At 40.2% G+C, this 25470-nt stretch overlaps 2 protein-coding genes across 4 annotated transcripts in view; both read right to left on the bottom strand.

Annotated features, from left to right (window-relative positions):
* LOC122979241 (ras and Rab interactor 2-like) overlaps positions 1 to 5851 on the bottom strand; it is a 38591-nt gene extending 32740 nt beyond the window's left edge. For both annotated transcript variants that reach the window (XM_044346548.1, XM_044346549.1), the window contains exon 1: positions 5617 to 5851. The gene's annotated coding sequence lies outside the window, so the exon portion shown is untranslated. The remainder of the gene's footprint in view (positions 1 to 5616) is intronic.
* The window catches only part of LOC122979243 (sodium/potassium/calcium exchanger 3-like), a 69725-nt gene continuing 46545 nt past the window's right edge, over positions 2291 to 25470 (bottom strand). The window contains exons 5-18 of one of the 2 annotated variants that reach the window (XR_006402825.1): positions 25153 to 25237; positions 21200 to 21303; positions 19678 to 19752; positions 19244 to 19269; positions 19090 to 19143; positions 18844 to 18977; positions 15681 to 15841; positions 14869 to 15139; positions 14592 to 14758; positions 12852 to 12966; positions 12565 to 12677; positions 11995 to 12060; positions 7944 to 9990; positions 2291 to 2301 (exon numbers count right to left, since the gene is read on the bottom strand). Coding sequence is in view for 1 of the 2 variants with exons in the window: in XM_044346550.1 (XP_044202485.1) it covers positions 9838 to 9990; positions 11995 to 12060; positions 12565 to 12677; positions 12852 to 12966; positions 14592 to 14758; positions 14869 to 15139; positions 15681 to 15841; positions 18844 to 18977; positions 19090 to 19143; positions 19244 to 19269; positions 19678 to 19752; positions 21200 to 21303; positions 25153 to 25237 (1524 nt within the window). In the remaining variant the exon portion in view is untranslated. Of the gene's footprint in view, positions 2302 to 7458; positions 9991 to 11994; positions 12061 to 12564; positions 12678 to 12851; positions 12967 to 14591; positions 14759 to 14868; positions 15140 to 15680; positions 15842 to 18843; positions 18978 to 19089; positions 19144 to 19243; positions 19270 to 19677; positions 19753 to 21199; positions 21304 to 25152; positions 25238 to 25470 lie in introns of those variants that run through there. The other variant, XM_044346550.1, reaches the window with a different exon arrangement.

Raw genomic sequence — 25470 nt, forward strand, 5'->3', positions numbered from 1 at the left:
ATTTTTACCTTACCAACAGTGGACCATCATTCTACACTGATAAAGAGTGGACCACTGTTCATTTTGAAGATACATAAATGACATATAAAAATTATTTTAAGGTCTTTTTTCATAATACACACACACACACACACACAGGCATTTGACTATAGGTGAGACACTAACTTCTAATCAATAATCAGTCAATCCACACTGCAGGTTACATTGCAAAAGCAGAACTGTACGGTGCCATTTTCTCTGTTCTCTGGAGGGAAAATGTTGAGGACATAGACTTGTTTTATGGACCGATGCATAAATGACCTTAGAAATATTTAATATCATATCTTCAACAAAAGATATGATATTAGACTAGACAGTCTGCTGCTCTGCTGCTTGGAAAAAGGACTAAGAGGCCTGACCACATCACACCTTTATGTGTTTTAGGATTGACTCATCTTTTTTTAAACCTATTTTATTCTGGTATTATTTAATGATTTGTTTTTATTTTTTAATGTCTTGCCTTGGCTGAAGCACTCTAACATTCTTCTTATTAAAATATACCTTGTAATGGCTGAGAAGCTGAGACTGTGCATCATGTTCTCCTGAGACCCATTATAAAGTCATGCAACTGTTCTTTTCTTTTACTTTACTCAAGCATCTGTTATGCATTGTTATTAAAAAAAAATCTCTATTTTGCACTTTAAATCAGCACAAAAACATTCACCTTAAACTGCAGAGCTTTGGTGCCTTTTCCCAAAAAGTTTCTGTTTCCCACCTTGTGAAAAAATATCCAACAAACTTTACTTGTATTTGTTGAAACAACATGAAGTGCTGCGTCACTGTCAGCTGAGAGATCCAGTGAAGAGTGTTAAGCTAACACGGCTCCATGCTGCTGTCAGAGCACAAGGAAGAGCTGCAGGCAGCTGCACAAACCCACTGCAGATAAGGACTCCCACACGTGGGTCATGTTAAACACTGAGGCAAACCAGATGATGGTGTGTGTGTTCAGAGGAAACTGTTAAAGAGATGGAAAGGGAGTGTATTTGAAAGTTATATTAATGTCAGCTACGCACTTCTAAACAAATGGCAAAGCAATTCTTTAAAAAGTGTCAGCTAAAGTTATGAGAGAGTGTAAACAGCCTCACAAATGTGTGTGTGTGTGCGTGTGTGTGTGTGTGTGTGTGTGTGTGTGTGTGTGTGTGTGTGCAGTCGCAGAGCAGAATTTGGGTCAGTGGTTCTCTGTGAGTTCAGCTGAACCGACTGGCCCATGTTGTGTTGGTTAGAGAAAAAAAGTCTTTGGTTTTCCAATAATACACAGAAATCTCATCACACTCACAGCTTTTTTTACTCAAGAATAGAAGGTTAGGATTACCTTCATCTTTTCCGTGGAATGTTTATGGACCTTCTGTCACTCAATCACACATCCCATAACCTCAAATCGCAGCTTTAGGAGTCTCACAATAGAAACGTGCAAAAGCTCAAAATCACCATCTGCTTCCACACACATGAAAACTGCCTTTCATGTTGACAAGAGAGACAAATCAAACCCCATATATAATAAGAGTGCCACTGGACTAAATCATGGTTAGACACTGTGTCAGGCACCAGCACCGCCCAGCCTCAACTTTCCATACAAAAGGTCAGCCGAGAAAAGTCTGGGCTGTTTTTTCTGGACTACTCCCCTTTAAATTAGTAGCAGGAACAAGCTGGATCAGGCCAAGGACTGAGCTCTGATGTATCTACCTCTTCAGATTTAAAAGGAAGAGAGGGAGGCAGGAGATGGAGCAGATAGAGTGGGACAAAATGAATAGAAAATATTCAAACTACCATGATTACACTTGTTACTGTTGAATCATGGAGGAGATGTGGGAGACAAGCAAAGGATAAACATATACCGGAAAGTGGATTTAAATTACTTCAGCCCAAGACTGGATTGCCAACAAGGCAAAGTGGCCAACTGCACCAACCCTGGACTGAGGACACAGACCATTAGGTGCCCCAAATCCCCCACACAACCAAAGCACAATATCAGCTTTTTGAGGGCTAAACCTTTACATTTGAGTCACAGAGCTAAACATCAATTCTTCTAGAAATGGTATGGGCAATAGTGAATTGCCTAGGACACCAGTGTGTAGTTGTGCACAGAGATGGGGGGAAAAAATCACCCCGATTGCACATCTTCTTCTCAGTCATAACTCAATCAAATCTGAACACACAGACATGATACACTACTGGAATCAGTACAGTGGTGTCTGTCTGTTTGATGTCCATCATGAGTAAACATCAGTAAATCCACTTAGAAATCATAGAATGAGGATGCTTCTTATATTTTCAGATTTTCCCTATAATCATCACATTTAGACATTTCCTTCAGTATGAAAAGTAATCATGATCTTTATCTATTAAAGAGGACATATCATGTATATTTAAAGATCCACATTTTTATTCTGGGGAATATCTTTGCATGATTTACAGCTCAAATAGCTCATTTATCTTATACTGGCCCTTTACAAAGTCCCTCAGTTCAGCCTTGGTCACAAACAGGCTATTTTAGCTCCTGTCTCTTTAAGGTCCCCCTCCAAAGGACCCCACTCTGTTCTGATTGGCCAGCTTCAGGAAGCTGCTCCTTGGGAGACTTCTGCCAGCTCTAGAGGCTACGTTAACAAACCATGAAACAAACTATAGTAGTAGGATTTCACCACTTTTTCTTGTTCTTAACGCAAAATTTCTCAAATACATCTGTATGAGCCAAAACCTGATCTGAAATATGTGAGTGGACAACGCAAACAACACATGGAAAAACTGTATAAAACAACCTTAGCAAACAAAGCTTACAGAACGGGCAGCCCTTTATTGGCATGCACGACAAGCTGATGTCAGCTCATTGGCAAGGTAGAAAAACACAGCAAACAAAGCGTCGGGGGCAGGTTGAAGCCCTGGCTTTTGACTTGCAGGGAGGATTTTTCATACGTTAACCCATTTGATCATGTTTAACATCTGACATCATAACAGTATATGAATAACAGAAAACCAGAAAAAGCATCATATGTCCCCTTTAAGTTACAGAGCAAACAAGGACTGATAGTAGTTAATGCCTTGACTTTTCATGATGCAAACTGAAAACAAACACTGGCTAGAAAAACAAGGCTCAAGGTGTAGCCCAAAGTGAACTCATTGACTCCATGGCAACATTATATTTAATGCTTGCATCCCCCAAGCATGATGCGAACTGTAGTTCCAAAACATGTTTTTCACAAATAGAAGTAATAAAATCAAAAATAATGTAATAAAATCCATGAACATGTGTTGAAAACAAAAAGCAAGCAAAAAAAAAAAACTGAAATTTTTTTAAACTGAAACTTTTTTTTCATAGAAGACATCATAGAAATTCTATTGTAAAACTCACATGCAAATTGTTGGCACTAAAATATCCAGGACCACCACTGTATCAGTAAAAGTATTAACATATTATTTTGTATGCAAATATTAAATGTAACATCAATACACACAAATATAACTGAAAACTTTTGATCTGAATTCAAATTCTACAGTTTAGCTAGGAAATATGACATTTCTGGCCAGCTTCTGTGTTTGGATCAGGAAGTCAAATTGGAAAACACATGTTTAGCATGCAGCAGATGGAATATTTTTTCATCCAGCTGATCAGAAGAGTCTTTGAGGATTCTTCAACAGCTGTAAGTGCTGTTAAATAACCTTCATGGTTTTCCAAAGATCGCCCTTGCTAGGGAGCTGCTACATATTTACTTAATCTCATGGCCCTGTCTTATTTTAATGCCTTGTTTCAGTTGATATTATACTTACTTATAAATTACCCAACACAAAGCAAAGGGTAGAGCAATAGCTGTACAACTTTGTTTCTAGCACTCTGGGCAAAATATATGGGGGGGGGTCAATAGGGGCCCACGGCTCATTTTTGCCCTAGGGCCCCCTTGCCAGTGAGTCTGGCCCTGCCTACAACTATTGTAACCCTGACCTTGAATCCTGAAAATAAGGCAGACATAGAAGAAACCATACTAACTTTGGTCAGACAGCAATCAGGTTGAAGAGGCTGCACGGCTCACTTCATTAGGCAGAAATAGGAAAAGCAGAGCTCCAGTCTGTGGTTTCTGCAGCTAAACGGAGAGTTTGATTTCATGCCCTGCTGCAGGATTACTGCAGGCATCACTGTTGCTCCTGTGAAAGCGTTCAGTGTTAACATCTCCCACAGGGACAGTTTACTCTCACACCAGTAACTTGAGTGGCGGCTTCCCTGTCCAGCAAAGATGACATCACCTTTCAGAAACCTGTGGAGTTCTCGGTTCTGCCTTGAAGTTGCAGAGAGAGGTGGTTTTACGGTTCTTTTACTTTAGGCTATGGCTAGTCATCATGTCTAATGAGATGGATTTTATTTTTGTTTCATTACTAAACTGTTTTTTTTTTTTAAGTCTGACACTAAAATCACAGGCAGAAAAATTTGAAAATCTCTCTAGGGCAATAAAAACAATAGAAGTCAGATGGCAACAGTGACAATCTTTTTAGTCACTGCAGACAAAAACAATATTAGTTTCTTAACCCTAATCAAACGCTGACAAGCTGAGTTATTTTTCATTAAAATGCCTTTCTGCTGATTCACTTCCCCACAGCAGTATGTAACCCAGCGCTATGTGCCAAAAATCCTTGGGTTTTGCAGTGAAGCTAATCTCTTTAACAGATTCCACAGAGGCTTAAATGAGGAAATTGGCCCCTTTATTAGAACAATAAACGTCAGCTAACTGCTCATTTAGAAAAAAAAACAGATAGGTAAGAGTGGTATGTGTAGTTTTCAGTCAGGTTCAGACGAGTCTCATGTCTCTGAATGAAAAAAGATCAACTCTCAGAGCAGCTAAAGAACAGGGGCAGAAGCTGGAACATGTCACCACTACTGTACATGCTCTCATATGTTTTGTTTTTGTTTATTTTAATGTAAATCCTTGATTTTGAAGTAAAACCTGTGAAATAAAAGACAAAAACTGATATATCGCTTTAATCATAAGGTTGTCGGATTTCCAAAAGAAATCCAACAACTTCAAGTTCTTGTCAAAAATATGTGTGGTGCACACGTATTTACTTTTCCAAGAAACTTTATATTATCAGTACATACTTGAGGTATTGGGGCCAAAAAAGTAGCACAGTGGTACGTGACCATGCTGAACTTTTAAAAATGCTGTTGAGATAAGATAGAGCCGAGTGCAAGTTCAGCAGTGCTGCAGGAGAAATGGAGCCTACTGGCATACAAAACATCCCAGCCATGCAACCATTTTAGCAAATATACACTTCATAAACAGACTTTCCACAGATGACAGCTGCAGGATCTCAGTTTAAATTTTGCAATCTGTAACATTCAACATGAAGAAAAGTACCAAAGCTGGAGAGAGGAAACTCCACAGAAAGAAAAAGTGAATTTGGTTTTATGAGCTACTTGTTGTTGTATAACTTTCCTTACTAACAACAGAAAAAAACTTAATTTGAGCTCTTGGAAAAAATGACATCAAAGTAGGAGTCAGTATAAAGTCTAAAAATAATCGTCATTTTCTACCATAGAAGTTAATGATGGTCTACAGTCGACCAGTCAACTGCTGCACAGACAACTTTCCTCACCTTTGAGACGTTTCTTCAGCTCCACAGAGTCGATGCTTTCCTCTGGTTAAACTCCATGTGAGGAACTCAGAGCTGCTGCTGCTGTTGCTGCGCTGCTGTGTTTAGTTTTCGGGTGACACCGACAGATCTCAATGCCCCCGAACTCCATCGCTTACATGGTTTACTGGCGGATAGAAACAAACACACCGGGTACGAAAGAGGGAACTGAGGTGAGAGACAGAGACAGGAGGAGAAGGAGGAGGAGGAGGAGGAGACCGTTCGTAATATGACGCCTCCGCCTGATTGGCTTAGAAAGTTATGTTGATGATTCACCTTGACTTGAATTAGAATTAGATTTCTCGCACATTTCTCACTGCTTAAGAGTTTAAAATAATAAAGTTAATAATCTTAAGATACAAGTCTTATATGATCCAGAACAGAAAGTAAAAATATTATTGCACAAACTGAATCAAAAAGTTTATATAATGGATATATGATAAAAATCTTATAATAAAAGAAATATTGTACCACAGGCAAAGGTTAAAGGTACAAATAAAAGCCACCTTATTATTAACTGGTGTGTTATATAGGACATTAAATAATGTCTGATGGTTCAAAACATTTAGTGGTAGCTAATTACATAAGTCTATGAAGGGTTAAATGATTTACTAATGCTTTATAGAACATTAATAAGAAATAACAGTTAAACCTGCATTCGTTGATTTTTTTTTTGTCCACTTGAGGACCAGGGAGCAATAAAGTTGTGAAGGTGAACATGTTACAGTAGCAAACAGTTTCTTAGTTACACATCCAGCAGGCAGAGAGAAACATTAGCATTCATTTGGAGTCGTGTTTGTGTCCATCTGATGAATGTAAATCCAACACTCACTCTCCTTTTAGCTCTGTTTTGGTCTCCGCCAACTCCTGACAAATATATCTGGCTCTTTAGCAGCTAATGCTCCATGATGTTCACCAGCTAGTTGCTAACTTTAACTTTCTGCCACTTGGTATTGGGCAGGTAGCGTACAGTATCTGAGCTTTTTTTGATGAAATGTACTGTTAAGAACTGTGAGACTGAATCAAAACAGCTGCGGGAACGAAAACAAAACAATGAACTGAAAGATGCTAAAACACTCCATAGAGCTGAGAGGAACTGCAGAGTTGGGTGATTATTCTCTGTGGGTTTGGACCTTTTCACATTACACACAATCATATGATCCATTCTTGTAAAAAAAAATATTGATTAGTGCAACTTTAACATTAACAACTTCTAGGTTGCCACTGCTGCTAATGTGCATTCTCCTCCAGCAGGACACTTTCTTAAGTTTATCAGGAAAACCTCCATTGGACTGATTGACCACTTACCTTTATGAAAAGAGCTGTAGAATGCCTGAACCAAAATCAATTTCATCACACCTTGTTTACATTTATACCAGCACACTTGATGGCTTGATGGAGTATTTATTAATGCATTATGAACAATATAACTACATTATTACTATTAGAAAGAATCAACACCATCAAAAGGGCCTTTTCACGACCTGGCAACCCAACGGTTGTTCTTTGCCTATTATAACTGACCTTTAAAGTATTAGTAAATTATTTATTCATTATTAATAAAGCAGTTTACAAAGATGCCTTATTAGAAACCAGCCTGAAATATTTGATGAATGTTATAGTAAAATCATTTAATGAGCAATCTACAAAATAAATACATGTAAATATAAATTTTGGCTCTTCAAAACAGTAAAGAAAAAAGTGACTACTCATTTTATTGTAATAACGTGCTGTCATAATAAACAGTAATTTAATGATGGAGCCATCAGTCGAGCAGACAGCTCATAAAGACACAGGGAAACGATGTGTGTATGTAAATCAGTTTATTGCAAGAAGACCACTGGGAACAAGGCCAACATCTTCATCTCTCTGGCTCTGAGCCCAGAAGTCCTCGTCAACAAAAATGAGGATTTACAAACAATTCAAAGGACATGAGCATCAAACGACATTAATTAGCTGAAAACTAACTGTTGTAGGCCTACATTCTAAATACTGTATATATCTCAAATATAACTGCTTGTCAGAAGTTACTCCAACATCTGTGTTTATAGTAGCATATCCCTCTGATATGTACAGCATAATCAAGACAGTGCCTTTTCATCTTGGAAATGCATTAAAATTACACATAAAATAATCTGAATTATGAAAGAGGCATGCAAACTGACCAGTATTTGTTTCTATGTAGCCTACCTGAAAATATACCCAAACCACTTTCTACTGTGTCAGCCCCCTCTGAAGATGTAACACAGTTCTACAGCGCTCTCTCGTGGCTGCAGGAGAAGCAACAACACCTACAAAATCTTATAAAATCAAAAATAAAAATACACAGTTTGTTTGAACACATGCTGAAACAGAGTGGCAATACTGTTGACAATGGTGTATTTTTGGCTCAAATACAAGCAGGAGAATGGCCATGAGCGCAGGATTTGAAGCCTCAAATACAAGGGATGGTACAAGAGTTCAAGCACTGTGTTTAAGAAACAATATGTTGTGAAAGTTCAGAGTGGCGTGCCATCAGTACGCACTTCCTTTTTCTCTGAAAGTGCAACTTTTACATCCGTGATTCATCACTAGTTTAACATACGAGAAGGGAGATTAGCTTTCACCGATCTCGCCGTGTTAGGACCGGTGAGAGGGTCAAACAGATGCACTTTCAGTCCATCTCACCAAAACACAACATCTCTAAACTGTTTTTGTACCAATATACAAATGTTGCAATATCTTTCCAAACTATACAAAACTTATAAATTATAAAGTTCTATTCTTAAATATAAACAACATCAAGTCAGTTTCCAGTACTTAGATTATATATTAGGTACAGTACATTGTACAGCTCCGTCGCCAATGATCGGAGAGCGTTCCATTTAATACACTGTACATGATCCAAAGGGCTGAAACTGGTGGTTAGACATGATCTTTGAATAAATTAATTCATAAATAAATCATGATTATGTCTTCCCAGTAACAGTGGTATCCTTGGTTCCCCTCGAGATTGTATCACACACCTCACACACATGCGCACACACTCACATACACACACACACACACACACGCTGCGCACACAAGCTGATTCTTAAGTCCAAATCTATAACTCTTACTGCTATTCTAAAAATACTTTTGGCTTTAAGAAGTAACAATGTTATACTCAACTCAGAGGCTAGAAACTATTTCTTAATTATAGCACAAGAGGTTTAATGTCTAGAGGGAACTTTAAATTCAGTAGTTACATGTTTAGAGAACCTGTAGACACTGCGCAATGATAGAATAACATCTCTAATCAATAAAGTGTCAGTGCTGGGTGTCAGTTCCAGGGAGATCCCTTTCATATGTGGGTTTTATTCAAGAAAAATAAACCCCACATCTACTGGGATATGCCTGTAGAGAGACAGAAAAACAGCCAAGAATAGACTCTATGTGAATATTGTTTAATATCTAGATTCTCTCTGTCAGTGCAAAGCTAGAGTTGGCTTGTGGCTAGAACAGCATGCTATGTTGTTATACTGTATCAGGGCTGAAAAAAGGGAGACAAATGAAGCATTTGAGTGTATTTCTGGCAGACCACATGACTGTGCTGTGCTAAAGTAAAACATACAATATTGTCACCGTCATTGGTTCATTCAGTTTTGCAAGACTGATCCAGTTGTGCATAAGAGAATCCCATGTTTCAGCTAATATTATTAATTATATAATCCTCAAATATATACAGAGAAAGCCAGTTTTTACTTAAAAATACCTTAATTGTGTGCTTATATCCAAACTTGTACAAAGAGTAACAAACGATCCAGCTAAAAATCGCTGATAGCGCAGGATTTCTCTCTTTCTGCCGGTCAGTTAGTCAGTAACAGTAGCAGCTTCTTCACCAACAGTAGCCTAACTGTTGGTCTTAATACGGTTAAGTTCACTCCAGCCAACCTTTCAGTACAAACTTAGACAACGACTGGCAGCAATCTCTGCTGCTGGGACTTTCTTTTCGCGCCTCATGTGCAGTCCCACCAAAAAACCCACAACCTCCGGTGTCCTCTCTCTTGTGTGTATTGCACCAAAGATAAATCATATAGAGCTCTATTTTTCTATTTGGAAAAAAAAAAAAGGTAGGACTTGGTCTGAAGGCGCCAAGAAACTGGAAGCCAGGTGAGGTTTCCTCCATTAGCCAGAGGAAGAAGTAGAAGAAGAAGAGGAGGGAGGTCAATGGATGTCTCGGCACATAGGAAGGTTGACGAAGATGAAGACGTTGAACTCAATGAGGACAGAGAAGCATAGAAAGACAGCGTACAGGATGATGCAGGCCAAGCCCAGTCGCCAGTCCAAAGTCCATTTGTTCAAATGGACCCCTAGAACCTGCAGGCAGGACAGACAGAATTAAAGATGGTACAAAAATAAACAGGGGAGGACGTTAGCATTGTAGGTGTTAACGGTCAGAACCAACTCGTCAGGATTCATGGGGGAGCTGAAACCTTAGGTGACACCTTAATGACTGTTATTCAATATGAATTCTGTCCTTAAATAATACAAAGCAAAGTCATATTGTGAATTAAACTGGGAAACTGTAGTAAACGTTATGTTTACTTTAGTATAATGTGACATATGTTCCCCTTTCCCGCTCTTTCTCTGTGTTCAGTGTCTAGATCAGGCGGCTGCAGCAGGGGGCAGTGACAAAAACAGTTTCCAGCAGCTTTTAAAGAATATACAGGAAGTCACATAAATATTTACATCCTGTTAGATCTGATCCTGATTTAATAAAATGTTATCAGGTCACGCTTGTATCCACTCAGTCACTGACTGTTTTGTTTTAACTGTGTTCACACAGAACACAGTTAAAACAAAATGACCTGGATCATCAAAACAGCATTTATTCTGTAATCTCCAATATTATTCAGTTATTTTACACAGGAATTCAACTGTGGTAAGAGGCGGACCACTACCTGCTGGTCCACATGCTGCCCATAAATCCGCTGACTTGTCAAACTCATTCACATCTCATTCCAGAGATAAAGAAATTCAAATAAAAGTAAATTATTTTTATTCAATGTAATTTTGTTTATCTTGTCTTTGAGAATTTGAGTATTTGGGAGAGGTCTTGGTATAAGCGTTTAGCTTCTACCTCTCCTGCACAGATGTTTATTTACTTTAAATTAATGTATAGCTAAGTATATGCAGGTAAAAGTGGGTTTTTGTAACATAATGTATATATGAATGACTGTATACATATCAAATCTCATTTTGTAATGTGCAAACAAATAAATACAGTAAAACACCAATCAATACTCAAAATGTAAGAGGAGAGGAGCAGAAACAGACATGACATCCTTTATCTCTCGAATATTCAGACTGTCAGGGCTTCACATCTGTACAGAGAACAATCTTCATGTCACACTTGTTACCGAAAGTTCACTTTATAATGCTGACAAGTATTAAATAATTACGTAATGCTCATATTGAAGCCTATCTGTAATATTTGGCTACTGAATGTTTTCTGTCTCTTCTGCTGATAAAAGTTGTCATCAACAGAACATCTGAATTCTTAGGTCAGTTTTGGACTGATAAAATCAGAATCTTTGCAATCTAATAAAAAAATGAAGAGTTTCTTGCAGTTGTTGGAGAACGGCTGCAGCCACCTTTATGTTGTGTGCTTATTATTGCCCACATGTGACATCAGAGCAAGTCAAGATCAAGTCGGACACGACTCTAACTGCTATGCTTTGTGCAGTGATGGTCGGTGATCCATTCTGCACGGGCCTGGCTCATCTCGAACAAGCCTAATGTTTCCTGTTTTCTCTTTGTCATGTCAGTATGCTCGTGGTTTATGCCTGTAGCTTGATTTTTGAGTTAGACCTGAGTTCATAGGAGGCTTGACAGACTGTTAACTGTGTTACAAATTAGTGGTTTCTCACTGACATTAAAATTTGGGTAAATAAAAGCCTTAAATTGCAGTGTGTCACAGGTTTCAGAGTTAGTACGGACACTAGAGTGGGGTGGAATATGTAAGGAGACAAGAGGTTATAATATGTAATATATAATTTTGTACATTTATTTTCTATAAACTGTCATCAGGTTGTTAAAAAGAAGGGTTTCTTGAACAATGTGTACAGGAAATTTGATTTTGATTTGATTTTTCTTGTGTCACCAAGTATAGACTCTTTCACATACATGACAATATGCAACATTTAGCCTTCGTATGTTGTAGACAAATATTCCTTGGGATATTTTAGCTTTCCTTAAAAGTACGCGAATCTACGCCTAAGGTTGGATTCAAAACTACAATACATGCTGGATGAATGTGCTTTAGCCTGCTCCATCACAAGACCGGTCCCATTCAGTTAGTTTCAAACGTTTGGTACTTACTGTGAAGAATACTGAGGCTAGTAAGAGTCCAACAGAGAATATGAGTCCCCTGCTGTTAAGATGGATCTAAGGAGACAAACACAGAGCATTACTCTATAGCAGTGGTTCTCAAACTTTTTCATGTAAAGGACTCCTAAAATGACACAAATTAGACACGGACCCCCAGTTGATAAGATTTTGTCCTGGAGTCCCCCATCAGATAAGATTTTTGCTTTTAGATGTTTTATTACAGAGAGTGTATGAAACCCATGACCAACACAGTCATACATTCTGTCATTGTGTTACTTATGGAAAATAAATTATTCCCCTTTTTGCTGCGGGCCCCCTGAAACCCCCTAAAGGACCCCTGAGGGTCCCCAGACCCCACTTTCAGAATCACTGCTCTATAGTATATAAGAGTGTTGTACAGTAATGTGTGGGTGTATTTGTGTACAACAGTAATCTTAAACTCCCTCACTGTTCTGCACTGTGTATTACAGACCAATGTTGCTGCCCTTCATAAACACAGCTCTGTTCTATTCTGGCCTGAGTCCAGCAGAGTCTCCTCTGGCTGAGATGAGAAGCACTCACGATGGAGCCGTAGTCGATGCAGAGTGTTTGTAGAGCCCAGGGCAGGCCCAGGCCCACCAGGATGTCAAACACATTACTGCCTATGGAGTTGGAGATGGCCATGTCTCCCAGACCTGAGGCAAGGAGAGCAACACTGTCAAGGTCTGTATACAGTCAGGAGACAAGTCAATTATGACAAGAAATATTCTGTTGTGCACCACCGCTCCTTCTCTTTACAGGATCTCTGCTACACAAATACTGTGTCTTGTTGTAGAAGAGTGTATTGGTGTGTGTGTGTGTGTGTGTACCTTGCCGTGCGACTATAACACTAGCCATGCAGTCTGGGACACTGGTGCCTGCTGCTAGGAAGGTGATGCCCATGATGACATCAGGGATGCCCAGAGTGAAGCCAATCACAGTCACCTGAAACCAAAGAGAAACCAAGAGTTTGTCTCAATATACTGTTGTTTATTGATTCCTTCATGTATAGTTCAGCAGTACTGTAAATTAAATAAAGACTACAACTGAGACAACCTGGAATCAAATTTCAGTGGTATAACAGTTTTATGCATCTTCACTGTACAACAACAGGTTAGGAATAACCTCCTAATACATTGTTGCACAAAATGTAAGAATCCTCTTTATGTTCAATACATCTCCAGATTGAGAGTTACTAAATGAATTTAGTTATCGATCAGCTTTCTCTGGGATTCAGCTTGCCAGTTTGTTTCTTGAATTTTGAAGAATTTCTTTATCGTATACTGTCTGATATTCCATTCAGCTGAAAAGAATACACTATTTATCTATCAATGCTCACTGAAAGCATGTTCATTAAAGAAATAAAGACAACATCAGTCTTCATAGGAGAACATACTATATTTATAGGGGTGGAGAGGGGGGTTGAACATCAGTTTTCACTTTTTTAAAAAGAAAGACTGTCCTCAGTGTTATTAAAATTTCTTTGGACCCTCATCTTTATTTAGAAAAAAACCTGCAACACTCTCCCCCAGTATCTCAAACTAATACAACAATATGGGATTGGTGCAGTTTGTTTCACCATTAATAACTAAGAGTGCATAAAGAAAATAAAATTGTGTACAACTGTTTAAATCTTAATATGTTAATGGAATAATAATCTCCACCAAATTGTAAATTAGAAGTGGAAGTAGTTAACTGTATATAGTAATAATAATGGTAATAATTATATATGACACATTTAAAGCTGCCCTTTCAAGTTTTTCATAAACAAACAAGTTATATTAACATTCAGTGTCTCACACCAAAATGCATTTTATGTGTTGAGTGAGTTCCCTTTACTCATGAAACATTTGCAAAGCTGATTATTACATATTTTAAATCATGCATTTGCTACATCCGTGTTTGCTTAGTAGCAGTCTTCTTCACTTTCATGCATTGCTACATTTGATGGCACTTTACTGTCATTAAGTGTCGATCAGCAAAACAGCTTGAAACCAAAAGCAGGATGGGATTTGTGTACCCACATGTTTGCACACATGCAACCTTGTGCTTGTGCACAATACAAATAAAACACATACCCACTAGTAAGAACAATGCTCCACAGCTCTACTAGTGGGCAAAAACTCCACAGGGTACCTTTAACTTTACCGTAGTTCTGCTTTCTGTTATGATGCAGATTAAAGTGAAAATGGAAGGCACTGTGTGCTAGTGGAAAATGTGCTACTCTCTAGAAAGATAATGTTCAATCGACAATAACTATAAAGATTTTATGAAGAAAATAAAGCCCTGATACAGACACAGGATTGTTGTCCATCTGTTACATGTTTGACGTTTTCTTTTTTTTTTTTTACAATGAATCTCAAGGAAAGACTGAAATAAAATATACATCTGGGACATCTGGGAGAAGAAAAATCTCCCCCAACTCCACCCAAAAATGTTCATACGGTTCCTAAAGCTTAACAGTAAAAGCACAAAAGTTCACAATCTCCTAATTCAGAAGAGGCAATTTTATCACCCTTTACAGGTTACGTATGCTTTCAGAATGCTTGTGAGTGAGACCCTGGACTGACCATCCAGACCATGATGTAGGAAAGGCCAGCGATCCAGATGGTGGCAGTGAAGAAGGAGACCATGAACCATCTCTCCCAGCCCCGCTTGGCACAGTTGGGCACGGTGAAGAACAGAAGCAGGGACAGCGGCCACATGGTCAGCCACTTCAGCTTGTTACATGCACCCGCTGTAGGGAGACAGAAAGGGAAGGAATAATAAACATAATCAATAATAGCACTAATCATAAAACATTATTGACTATGATCATTTGATTCTAAACTTTTATCTGTGCCGCACCTGGAGCTTTGAAAGGCACCAGGGGCCCTCCATTGTCATCCTCTCCCTCTCCTTCCTCATCATTCTCGTTGTTCTCATTGTCCTCGTTTTCATTCTCTGTCTCATTCCCAGACTCCAGTCGCTGAAGTCTGCATCTACCGTTGAGGCCCTGCTCAGCCCCGCCCATCCCATTCTCCAAGCCCCGCCTCCCCTGGGCCTTGGCCACTGAGTCAGAGTCGCCGTTGTTGATTCGGTTGACCCGAGTCTCAGTGGTGTTGATCAGTCTTTGTCTCTGGAAGTGAGTGTAGACATTGTTATAGACCATCTATGACTACATTATTACATTTGGACATTATTGCATTGTTGTTGTGCAGCATAGCAACAGCAGTGTGTCAGACCAATTTTGAGTCCCACCAAACTACCTAGGTTTGTTTTTAGTTTTTATTTATATAATCAAATCAAAAGAAAATTGCCTGAAGCAGAATTGAATGTTCTTTCCACCTCTTTTTCTCAAAAGCCTAAATTTGGTTGTTTATTTTGGATTTACATCCAGACTGTAATCTGCAGCAGACAGGTGTCTGAGAGAAAATGTTGGCTATAATATCCAAATGAATATTTATTCATTTCACTCCTTCCTCTGTTGACACCAGACAGGATTATGTGGTTTGTATTTTTTGCTAAGACTCTGGTTTTGGCAGAGTTTTTGAAAAATAGCTGAACAAAACTATATTTCTCTTGAGAGTGGCTTTGGTGCCTTTCCACTTTTTCCAATTCAAAGCCTGTAAAACTACAAACTAAACATTAAGTCGCACACCATATTAGTGCATATTTACCTCATTGATCAGCATCCGAGAGGCCATGGTGAGGCGGGTTCTGGGTGAGAAATGACTGGTGATCATGATCCTCATGCTAGCCTCGGAGAAAGACAGCTGGTGGGGGTAGGCAGACAGGAGCTCATCTACCATCAGCACGGATGGCTTACAGTGGAAGTTAGCTAGAGAGATGTAAGACACAATGTTCATGTGACTACTGCCCTAACTGTTCACAGGGACCTACTTATTTTCTATTTAGTCCAGCTGAAATCACTTTTAGTCATCCATTTTTGCAATCAACCATCATGCCAAAGTGATTTTTAAATCTATTGCTTTTACATTTGTTATTATTGAAAGAAAGAAAAAGTGTCTTTGGAGACACAACTGTTCCTTTACTCTCCAAGCCTGTAAGTGTTTGAGATGGCAGGGGCTAAGAAACACAGTGTACACAAACTTGCGCTACTAAATCTAGCTTACAAGCTAAGAACAGGCAGTGTTTTGTTAGCAGTGGCATTTAGCATGTAAACTGACTGATATCAATATTTGCAGGTCACTTTTTAAGCTGTTCAGTGTGCTTTAGCTGATTAAGTACTTAGCTATATAGCCTGCAAACTGACATTAGCAATGCACTTTTTGTTTGGTAACTCATCCAGCCAGCCAATGTGGAATCAAGATGTGTCTTTGTTTGTAGATAAGAAGGAGACATTAGCTAGTAAGCTAATGTGGGGTATTGTCCAAAGTTTGTAGCTCTTATTGTGTTTTATAAAACCCTGATAGAAGCTTACAGTTTGGGTGGAGTAAAAGGCGTACAAATCGCTTTCCCTCTCAGACAAGGTCAAAACAAGCAGGAAAGTTGCCTTGAGTAACTATGACTTGAGACATTTACTTAAAGGCCTTAAGCAGGTTCTTACAGGGGCTAAAGAATCATAGAATATTTTTACTGCATGGTAGAGGAATGTATCACTGAAATTTGTCTCTTAAGGCCACCCCCAACATTGATAGTCCTGTGGAAGAAGAGAAAGCCAAAGGACAGTGTGCCACATTGTTTTATTTCTACCTTCTCAAACCTCTCCAGTTTGCAATATCAGGATACAGTTTCAATTTGTCCACTGAATTTCCACTTTGGGATGTGATATGTGCATTTTCGAGGCCTGAGATGTAAAAATTCAGTGTCTGGGTCAGTGGTGTGGCATGGCTTTTCCACTTGGTGGGGCTATGGCCCTAGGCAGCTCTGTGTATTTTGGCCGTGAGCATGCCCCATAAAATGTAGTATAGAGCCAGCTGCTGGTGGCTAGGCTAGCGGTTTCTAAAAGTGCAAAAAAGTATCTATTGGTGGCCACTTAGCAACTGCCTTCACTTTACAATTATCACCACAGTACCACAACATCCATGTACATTTTGCCTGCCTTCAGGGGGTAAATGTAATCTAATAGGGAAGTAGCAATTGGGCGGAAACCCAGATCCAGTTATTTTATGTGTGCTGTGTCAACCAATTAGGGGCCACTAGGAAAAGCTGAACTTATTACACACATACTGCCCTCATGCGGAGAAAGGTACGTCCTTCTGCACAGACACAGATTGTGGGCAGCACTTTTTCATTAATCATTGCACGTTTTTGTATTGTACATATGTATGTATGATTTATGTGAGAGTAACAACTGAAATTTATCCACATATTACAACAATAACAAAAACTATTTTTCACAATTGGAATCGCAGGAGGGGCGGCGCCCCATTGCCCTTAATGGGCCACACGTCCGTGGTCTGGTTGATCCTGCAACTTAGGTATAACTATGCTGACCATAAACTGCAATTTACCGGAATCTGGCTGGGGAGCTTTGTTGCATCTCTCTCATCCTTGTTTCCTGTCACCTCTTAACTACCAGCTGTCAAATAAAGGCATAAAATGCACCCCAAAATCCATAGACTCTGAAGGTTCTCTGCAGTCTGCAACAGTGGTACAGTGTGAACTCCATCCTGTCTGAATTGACATAGGGCAATTGGTCCTCATCAACACATTTTGCGAAGTGTCAATAGCTGTTGAAGCACCAACATCACCAGTGTCAGCTGTAGTGGGTTCATGTGACTGTTCCATCCAAAAGGCAATACACCTCTGACCATCCTTGTTAGTGTATGACCCCACTGTCCTGTCAGGGACTGTGTCCATGCACACAGAAATGTAAGAGGTCACTTCCCTCACAGGTATTTTAACAACCATCCAACAGTCCAGGTTCCCGCTGGCTACTGGTAGACCAATGGTGATGCCGCAACCATCTGTCTAACCAACTGCCACCTGCCACCCTGGTTCTCTTCATTGCCTCCTCAGCAGAGGAGGAACAAGTTTAGCAGACTGGTTCTCTCTGGGTCGGCAGTCAGAGAACCAGATGTAGAGCAAGCTGAGAGAGCAGGCTGTGCTGAAGCAGACTGGAGACTGGAAGGATGTGCACATGCCTTAGCCAGCATCTTGCACTGCTCTCCTCTGTTTGTTGTTGTTGTGCCCCTTATTGTTCCCTAACTTTGACGACAGAGGGACAGCTGCAAGATGCAGACACTAGAGTAATTTGTGGAAGTGCTGGGTGGCAAAGACAGTTGAGGACCCAGGGGATGTTCCTTATCCTACTGGCATCCCAGTTATCCCTAGCCAAACCTGTTCAGTGCAGACTAGAAACAAAGCGATTGCTAGGAGCAGCAGTTAGCAAAGTCAGGTAAAAAGGCGGTAGCCCCTGGACCAATAAGAAGATGAATGCTGTGGTGGTCCTGAGGGGTCTTTCATTATACACACTACAAGAACTTGTCAAGATTATGGGTGACAGTCGTTTGGATGGAGGACCAGGAGGTGGAAGCTCGTCATGTAGGGGAAGTTCTTCACTAACAAGGGGGTTCAGGGGTGTGTTTTTGGATCTCAAAATAGTTGGAGCACTGGGAGTTCTGCTGTCGTCTCACCATATACAAAGCTCAAAAGTCAGACAGCATGGTGGAACATTAGCAGTGGGAATCAATCCAGGGCAAGGCGGACAGAACTTATTTGATAAAGACATCCTTGACTGACTTCTCATGGAGCTGAATAAAAATAGATGAGTGGTGCCCCAGCTGCCTTTATATTTATGCATATTTCAGTGCAGATAAATCCTACAGAGCCCTGTTAGAGGGCAAAGCCTGTGTGAAATAGAACATATTCTCTTACCTTTCTTGAGCAGGACTGCAGTAGCATCACAAGTGACATTATCCTCCAGATCAGTGCTTCCTGTCAACCCGTTGGCCAGATTTACGGAGCTCTTCTTTCGACGATCGAAGTAGCGCTGTGCCCTGCCGTTAAACCTGGCAATGATAAAGGAACAAAACACTGTTGGAGGCACAACGGCTTCTTTTAAATGACTGCAACCAATCAGTTAACTGAAGGCATTAGAAATGTCTTCAGGATGGTACTCACTTCATGATGAGGATATAGACTGCATACATGAGAATCAGGACAAGAGACTCCCACCTGGACATCAACACACGAACAGAAGGTCAGTCAAATTCGTACATTTTGTATTTCTAATATATTTAAACTGAGGGTGCAACAGAAAAATATCATTACGCACCAGCAAACCTTCTCATCATAGATGAACTAAAGAGGCAGGACAAAGAAGACACAAGGGGACATTAGGTGGGAGGTAGTAATTCAAGGTCAAATTCTGCATTTCAGCATCTACCCCACCAGGGGGCATGACCAATCCAGAGCTCAGACAGCCAGAAAAAGGTCAAAGTGTAACCTTTTGGTTCATTACATCTCATTTATTTATCTTACAATCACTTATGAGGTTTCCTTTGTAGGATGTTGAACACAATATGCAAAATTATGGATTACTGACACACTTTCACATGATACTAGTGTGATTTTCTTTATCTATTTTTGTGCGCTTGATGTGAAACAATGGCTGGCTTCATAGCATTTTATCTGCATATCTATGCAATTTCTAAAGATTTGATCATGTGTATCGTGTTTCCATGTATCTCTATGTCTCTAAACTCTTACCGCAATGAGGGCTATGATAGAAAAGGTGTAGTAAATTGAATCTCGGAGTAGAGCCCATGGAGTGAGCTTCACTGCCTACAAGGAAAAAAAAAACAGAGATAAGCACACTTACAAAAATAAGTACACGGCATCAATTCACATACTCTTATAGTAATACTTAGCCTTGCTGGAGTTTATGCAGCCCCGTTATACTGAAACGCCTCTGACATCATTAGCATACTGATGTAAACACAGGAGCTGTTAAGTTGACCGACTGAATCACAGTCACTGAAAAAGCCAAACTGCAAGGTGCCATCCTACATAGAGAAGGTGCCGGTGTGTTTATCAACTTTATGTAATCAGATACAATGCAGGAGCCCACAACACTGTGACTAATGCTGTAACGCTTAGCATCTCAGTCTTCCCACACAACACTCACACTGAGAGTGGAGAGTCAGAAGTCACATCTTGAAAGTGCCACTCCCAGCTGTGGAATTGTTTGCTGCTGAGAGCCAGAGGGCAAAGTTAGAGCATAACAACTTTAAAATGTTTGCTTGTACTGTAGCTCATTGTACAAAAGTGCTTTGTAGATGGAACCGGCAATGGACAGCCAGCCAAAGGTAATAAACAGTAGTGAGGTGCAATTGCTGGGCTTGAAGATGATTTTACTGCACCCATCCCTCCAAGCCCCGTTACACTGCCTGTCTTTCTCCCTCATTATCTCACTATGATTGCGTAATGCACAATCTGGGATTGCATCACTGTTTGGAGTCAAGTGCATATATTTTTCAGAGCAGAGAGCTTATCCTTGTACTCCGCTCATTTCCATGTGAGGCCCTGCCCTGTCCCTGGCATGTCAGATAGCATCAGAGAGAGGCTGCACTATATTATGTTATCTCTGTATCTCATACAATACACAACACCAAGGATGCAAAGCATAACAGAGATACAAACTGTCTCCTAGGTTCATAATGATGTGATGCTGCACATGTGGCTGGTTAAGTCACACAAACAAACAAAAAATTGATTTTTTTACAAACAAATATGTGAATGAAAAGAATAAAGCATAATCACTATGCACTTTTTTGTGTTTCAGGACTGAGGATGATTGAGGTGTGAAACGTATTAATCCTGATTATTTGTTATTTTCCATATGACGTGACAGTCACATGAAAGATGAGATTAAATCTGCCTACACTGAAACATTAAGGAAAATGTGATAGTTGCAGAGGCAGATAATACAGGCACATGTTAGGAAACAAAGATTAAAAATAAAATCAACATATAGAGATACCTGGTATTTTACATATGGATCAGATGTACTTTGGTGCAATAAGACTCACGCATAAACTAACAATGTGCGCATGTCATGTATGCTTCTATGTCAACATGTGCACGTATGCATGAGTTCACTCTCCCACTTTCTGTTTATAATGCTGAATATTTAAAGGTGACATTAGGCCGTCGGTTGTACTCTGTGAAAATACCACCAGGTCAGCGGCGGGCTTGACTGCAGCAGTGTAACGCTGCTATGACATCATACCTGCCCAGCGAAGAAGCCACACACACCAATGATGCAGAGGATGTTGAAGACAGCTGAACCCACGATGGTCCCCACACCCACGTCACCTTTGGTGATGAACACCCCTGGGGAGAAAATGAGCCAACATACACATACACACACACACACAAACACACACAGCAGAAGACATTAAGGCTCCATAGCAGGCACAGATGATGTGTTGCACAGTTCTTGACATATTCAGTTGCAACACAGCATCTGCAGTGCTGACAAACAGCTGTCACACAACTGTCAAAACATATGTAAATAACTCCATATTGGTCATAGATCTCTCTCTCTCTGTCTTACACACAAACAGACACAGTCCTTAATACACACAACCACTACTGTTCAGAGAAATGCAAGTTCCCACATAGAAATGTGTCTGTTATTAAAATTACAGGGTTACATTTTACTAAATGGTCAAAAATGACTAAAAAACAGTGCTAAAACAGTCACTGTACAGTATTTACTGATGCTGAAAAAATTTAAATATCTATGATATCTATAAAGCCCAAAGCTACATTTACTTTGCTATAAAAAAAGAAGATTGTTGAGTCTCTTAAACCCAGTCTGTATGTATAATTAGAGTTTTATATAGAGGATAGTGATGTAATGTGGCAGTCGGGCCTTTGATGTTCTCTTGTTCGTTCAGACAGATATACTATGCCATAAGCAGCCATGATCAAAGAAAAAAAAGAAAAAAACAAATTGCCTTTACTCCTCATCAGCAATTCTTTAGTAGTTATTACTAGGGATGCACCAATACCACTTTTTTCAGACCAAGTACAAGTACAAGTACTTACATTCGGGTACTTGCTGATACCGGGTACCGATATGAGTACTTAATAATACCATTACAGTTCTAACAATGACTTTGAAAACATGCTTATTTTCATCAGATGTTTCTCATTTTCTGACTGTAACAAATTAAATATACAACATGACGCTGTTGCTGACATTTTAACATTCAACTTTGTGTTTTCCTGAACAAACATGGCACTGCCACACATTTCCCTTAAATGTAACATGTAACACATTCAGTGGATTTCAGTACCACACAACATACAACTGCAGCAGAACAACTGAAATAATATGTTACCATAAGTTAGTGCTGTCTGTGAGGACTAGGCCTTTTTTGGAAAAGTGAGAGGCAGGTTCTTTTTTGATGAGAAGAAGCTTGTCTGCATTATCAGCTGTGAGCCTGTTTCTGTTTTCATCTACAATATATGACACTGAGCTAAACAGCCTTTCACTTTCCACACTACTGCATGGTGCTGAGAGGTATATTGCATGGCATTTGGGCCTGAGTGGGAAACTGCACTTTGTTAACCCCCGAGTACTGCAGTGGGTTGTCTTCTGGAAAAGTTGTGGTCTCTCCAAGGTATATCTCTATCTGCTATCTTATCAAACACACTGTCCAAATTGCTGCTGGCCTGGCCCTTGCGTAGGTTTTGTGGCAAGTGGTTCCCCCAGATCCTCTTGTATGTCTGCCTCTTCTCCAGACACTGCTGGTAACAGATGAGCTAGCCTGAAATTGTCAAAATGAATGTCAGTATATTGCCTTCAAATCACTTAATAAAGTAAATTGATTATATAACAGTAAATAGGAAAAAGTTTTATGTCGGTCATAATGACAAAGTTTTGTTTTCATCATTCTCTCTCTCTTTCTCACATGCTCAGCACACACATACACACACACACACACACACATAGGCATACTTTACCTGGGATCGTTACAGTTGCAATGCAGTAGAGTGGGGTTTTTGTGTCAGTCAAGCGTCTCTTGATGGCTGCAGCTAAGGTTCCCTCCATTGTTTTGATGCCATGGTCCTCGTCTGTTTCTTTGGTCAAAAGTCTCTGAAGCACGATCACAGCAGCAATCACATCTGATGCCAAAGCATTAGAGGAGCTCAGGTTAACTCCTCAAAGAGCCAGAACAGATAGAGTCTTTTCCAGAAGTGTCCACTGGTGAGCAGTGAGATTGCCACGGAGCTCAGATTCAGACCAAAATATTCCCAGAGCCCACTTCTGCTTGATGAGAGACTGTAGCATGGAGGGGGGGGGGGGGTCCGTGTTGAGAGAACGTCGGGGGAAGCTGGAAGCAATATTTTTGAAAGGGGGTGTTGAGGTGTTCTGTGCTACATTCGAATGCACATTTTCAGAATTTTATCATCAGACTTCAGGGTTTTCCTATGTTTTTTCACAGAGCTGTCAAGTCTATTTTCCTCCGTTTTACACACGTAACTACAGTCAAATTTGTGTATCGGGCTCTGAGCACTTCCAAAACATGGGTAACTATGCTCAACACTGTACCTGAACGCCTCCTGTGTAGACACACAGAACACTCGCTGATGCTGTTCTCATAGATATGGCTGCTCTGCTAAACGTGCCATACTTTTTCTGTAGACAGGGGGAAACTATGCTGAGTCTCAACCGTGTTTTGCTGTCATTTATGGTCACTCTACCTTTTCTGTCCTCTCCTCTGGTTTATTTGTCTGTTTGTGTTTAGTTTAGTTTGTAACTAACTTCATTCTTTCAAAACTTCACTCAGTGTTTTGATGTCAGGAATACGATTCATTTTACTGACATTTTTTATTTCTTTCTAGTGAGATATTATTGGATTTATATAGTGACTTTGCTGATGGAAACATTACTATTGCTTTTGTCATCTTTAAAATATATATCTATTCTAACCCTGTTCTGGATTTATTCTTTTTTAAAAGATAATAAAAAAAAACAATTCTTTAGTAATGAAAATGAGAGCCTCAGGGTCTGGAGGTTGAGAGAGTGAGACTGAGCAGCTTGGGTCTCCCATGGTGGTCTCTATGAATCAGAAGGCACATGCCCTGTCCACTGCTACGGTTTACATGGCATGATGGTGGGTATTTATGGACTGGTGCGAGGCCAAGAACCTTGATCTGAATTCGTGCCCCCTCTAGATTTCCCACAGGGCTTATTCAATGGTGGTCATGTGGCATCCACTTTGGGGGTGTTTGCAGCAGCGATTATGGTGGGCCATGACAGCTTGGACCATTTCATGGCCAGGAGCCATCCACTGGTGAAGCGCTTCCTGTGGGAGGCCTGCAGGCTGAGTCCTCAATGGGACCTTCAAATGGTGCTGGATGGTCTAGCAGGTCCGCCTTTTGAGCCTCTGGGTCAGGCGGACCTAAAAGTACAGTCACTCAAGACAGCACTCCTCTTAGCAGTGGCATCAGCCAAGAGCCACCCTCCCCCCTGCAGGTCTGAGGGCTCACTCCACCAGGAGCATTTTTGGGGGTGTCTCAGTGAAGGACATCTGTTTGGTCGCCTCCTGGTCCTCCACTTCAACCTTTGTGCAGTCATATCTCAGGGACATGACTGCTGGATTGTGTCTCATTTGGTGCTTGGTGCACGGTCTGGGGGGACCTCACCTGGAACAGACTGAGGTGTTTCTTGATAGCATCCAGCTATCGTTGGCTTTTTGCAGTCTGGTGCGAGACCCTCAGGCTGTGGCTGTGTTCGGACTAATGTTGGCTCAGGCCCAGATGAGAGTATATCTCATCCCCAACAACCTTTACCAATAGAAGGCAGCGCATGTATGACATAGAAATAGTAGTTACCTGGATGTAACTCCAGTTCTGAGTGAGGAGGTAATCAGAGTAGTTTCACAATTTTTTATTTTTAACAAGTTTAACAAGTACATGTTTTACAGGTATATGAGTACAGTATTGGACCGGTATTGGTGCATCCCTAGTTCTTAGATAAGATGACTTTAATGTGATTTAGTATATTGAAAACATGTTTGTTTACTGCAAGTGTCTAAGTGGTAAAAAAAGCATTGAAAGGCAAAGCCATGCATGATTCCTCGCTAATGCAGCTAATACAGTATTGCGGTATATAGTTCGGTTATAAAACAGTGGGTAAGGAGAGGGAGGAATGGTTACGGTGAATACCTATGATGGACGTGAAGAGCTCAGGAGCCGAGCTGCCGGCGGCCATGAAGGTTGCACCTGCTACGTCCTCGCTGAGATTGAGACGCTGGGAGAGAAGAGAAGAAGAGAAAAAAACAGAAACAAAGCAATAAATATCACAAATAGAAAATCCAAACCAAGCCCAGACACAAACAGAAAGATATCAGTCAGAGCCTAAACCTTGAGCCCTTGACACTCAGCTGAACATAAAGATCCACTAAAGACTGCATATGTGCTGCCTGGAAGAAGAAAAGTGGATTTTTCCAATATGCCATCTCAATGATATGAAAATTAGTCAGT

This window comes from Thunnus albacares, chromosome 3 (genome assembly GCF_914725855.1).
Source record: "Thunnus albacares chromosome 3, fThuAlb1.1, whole genome shotgun sequence".
NCBI lineage: Eukaryota > Metazoa > Chordata > Actinopteri > Scombriformes > Scombridae > Thunnus > Thunnus albacares.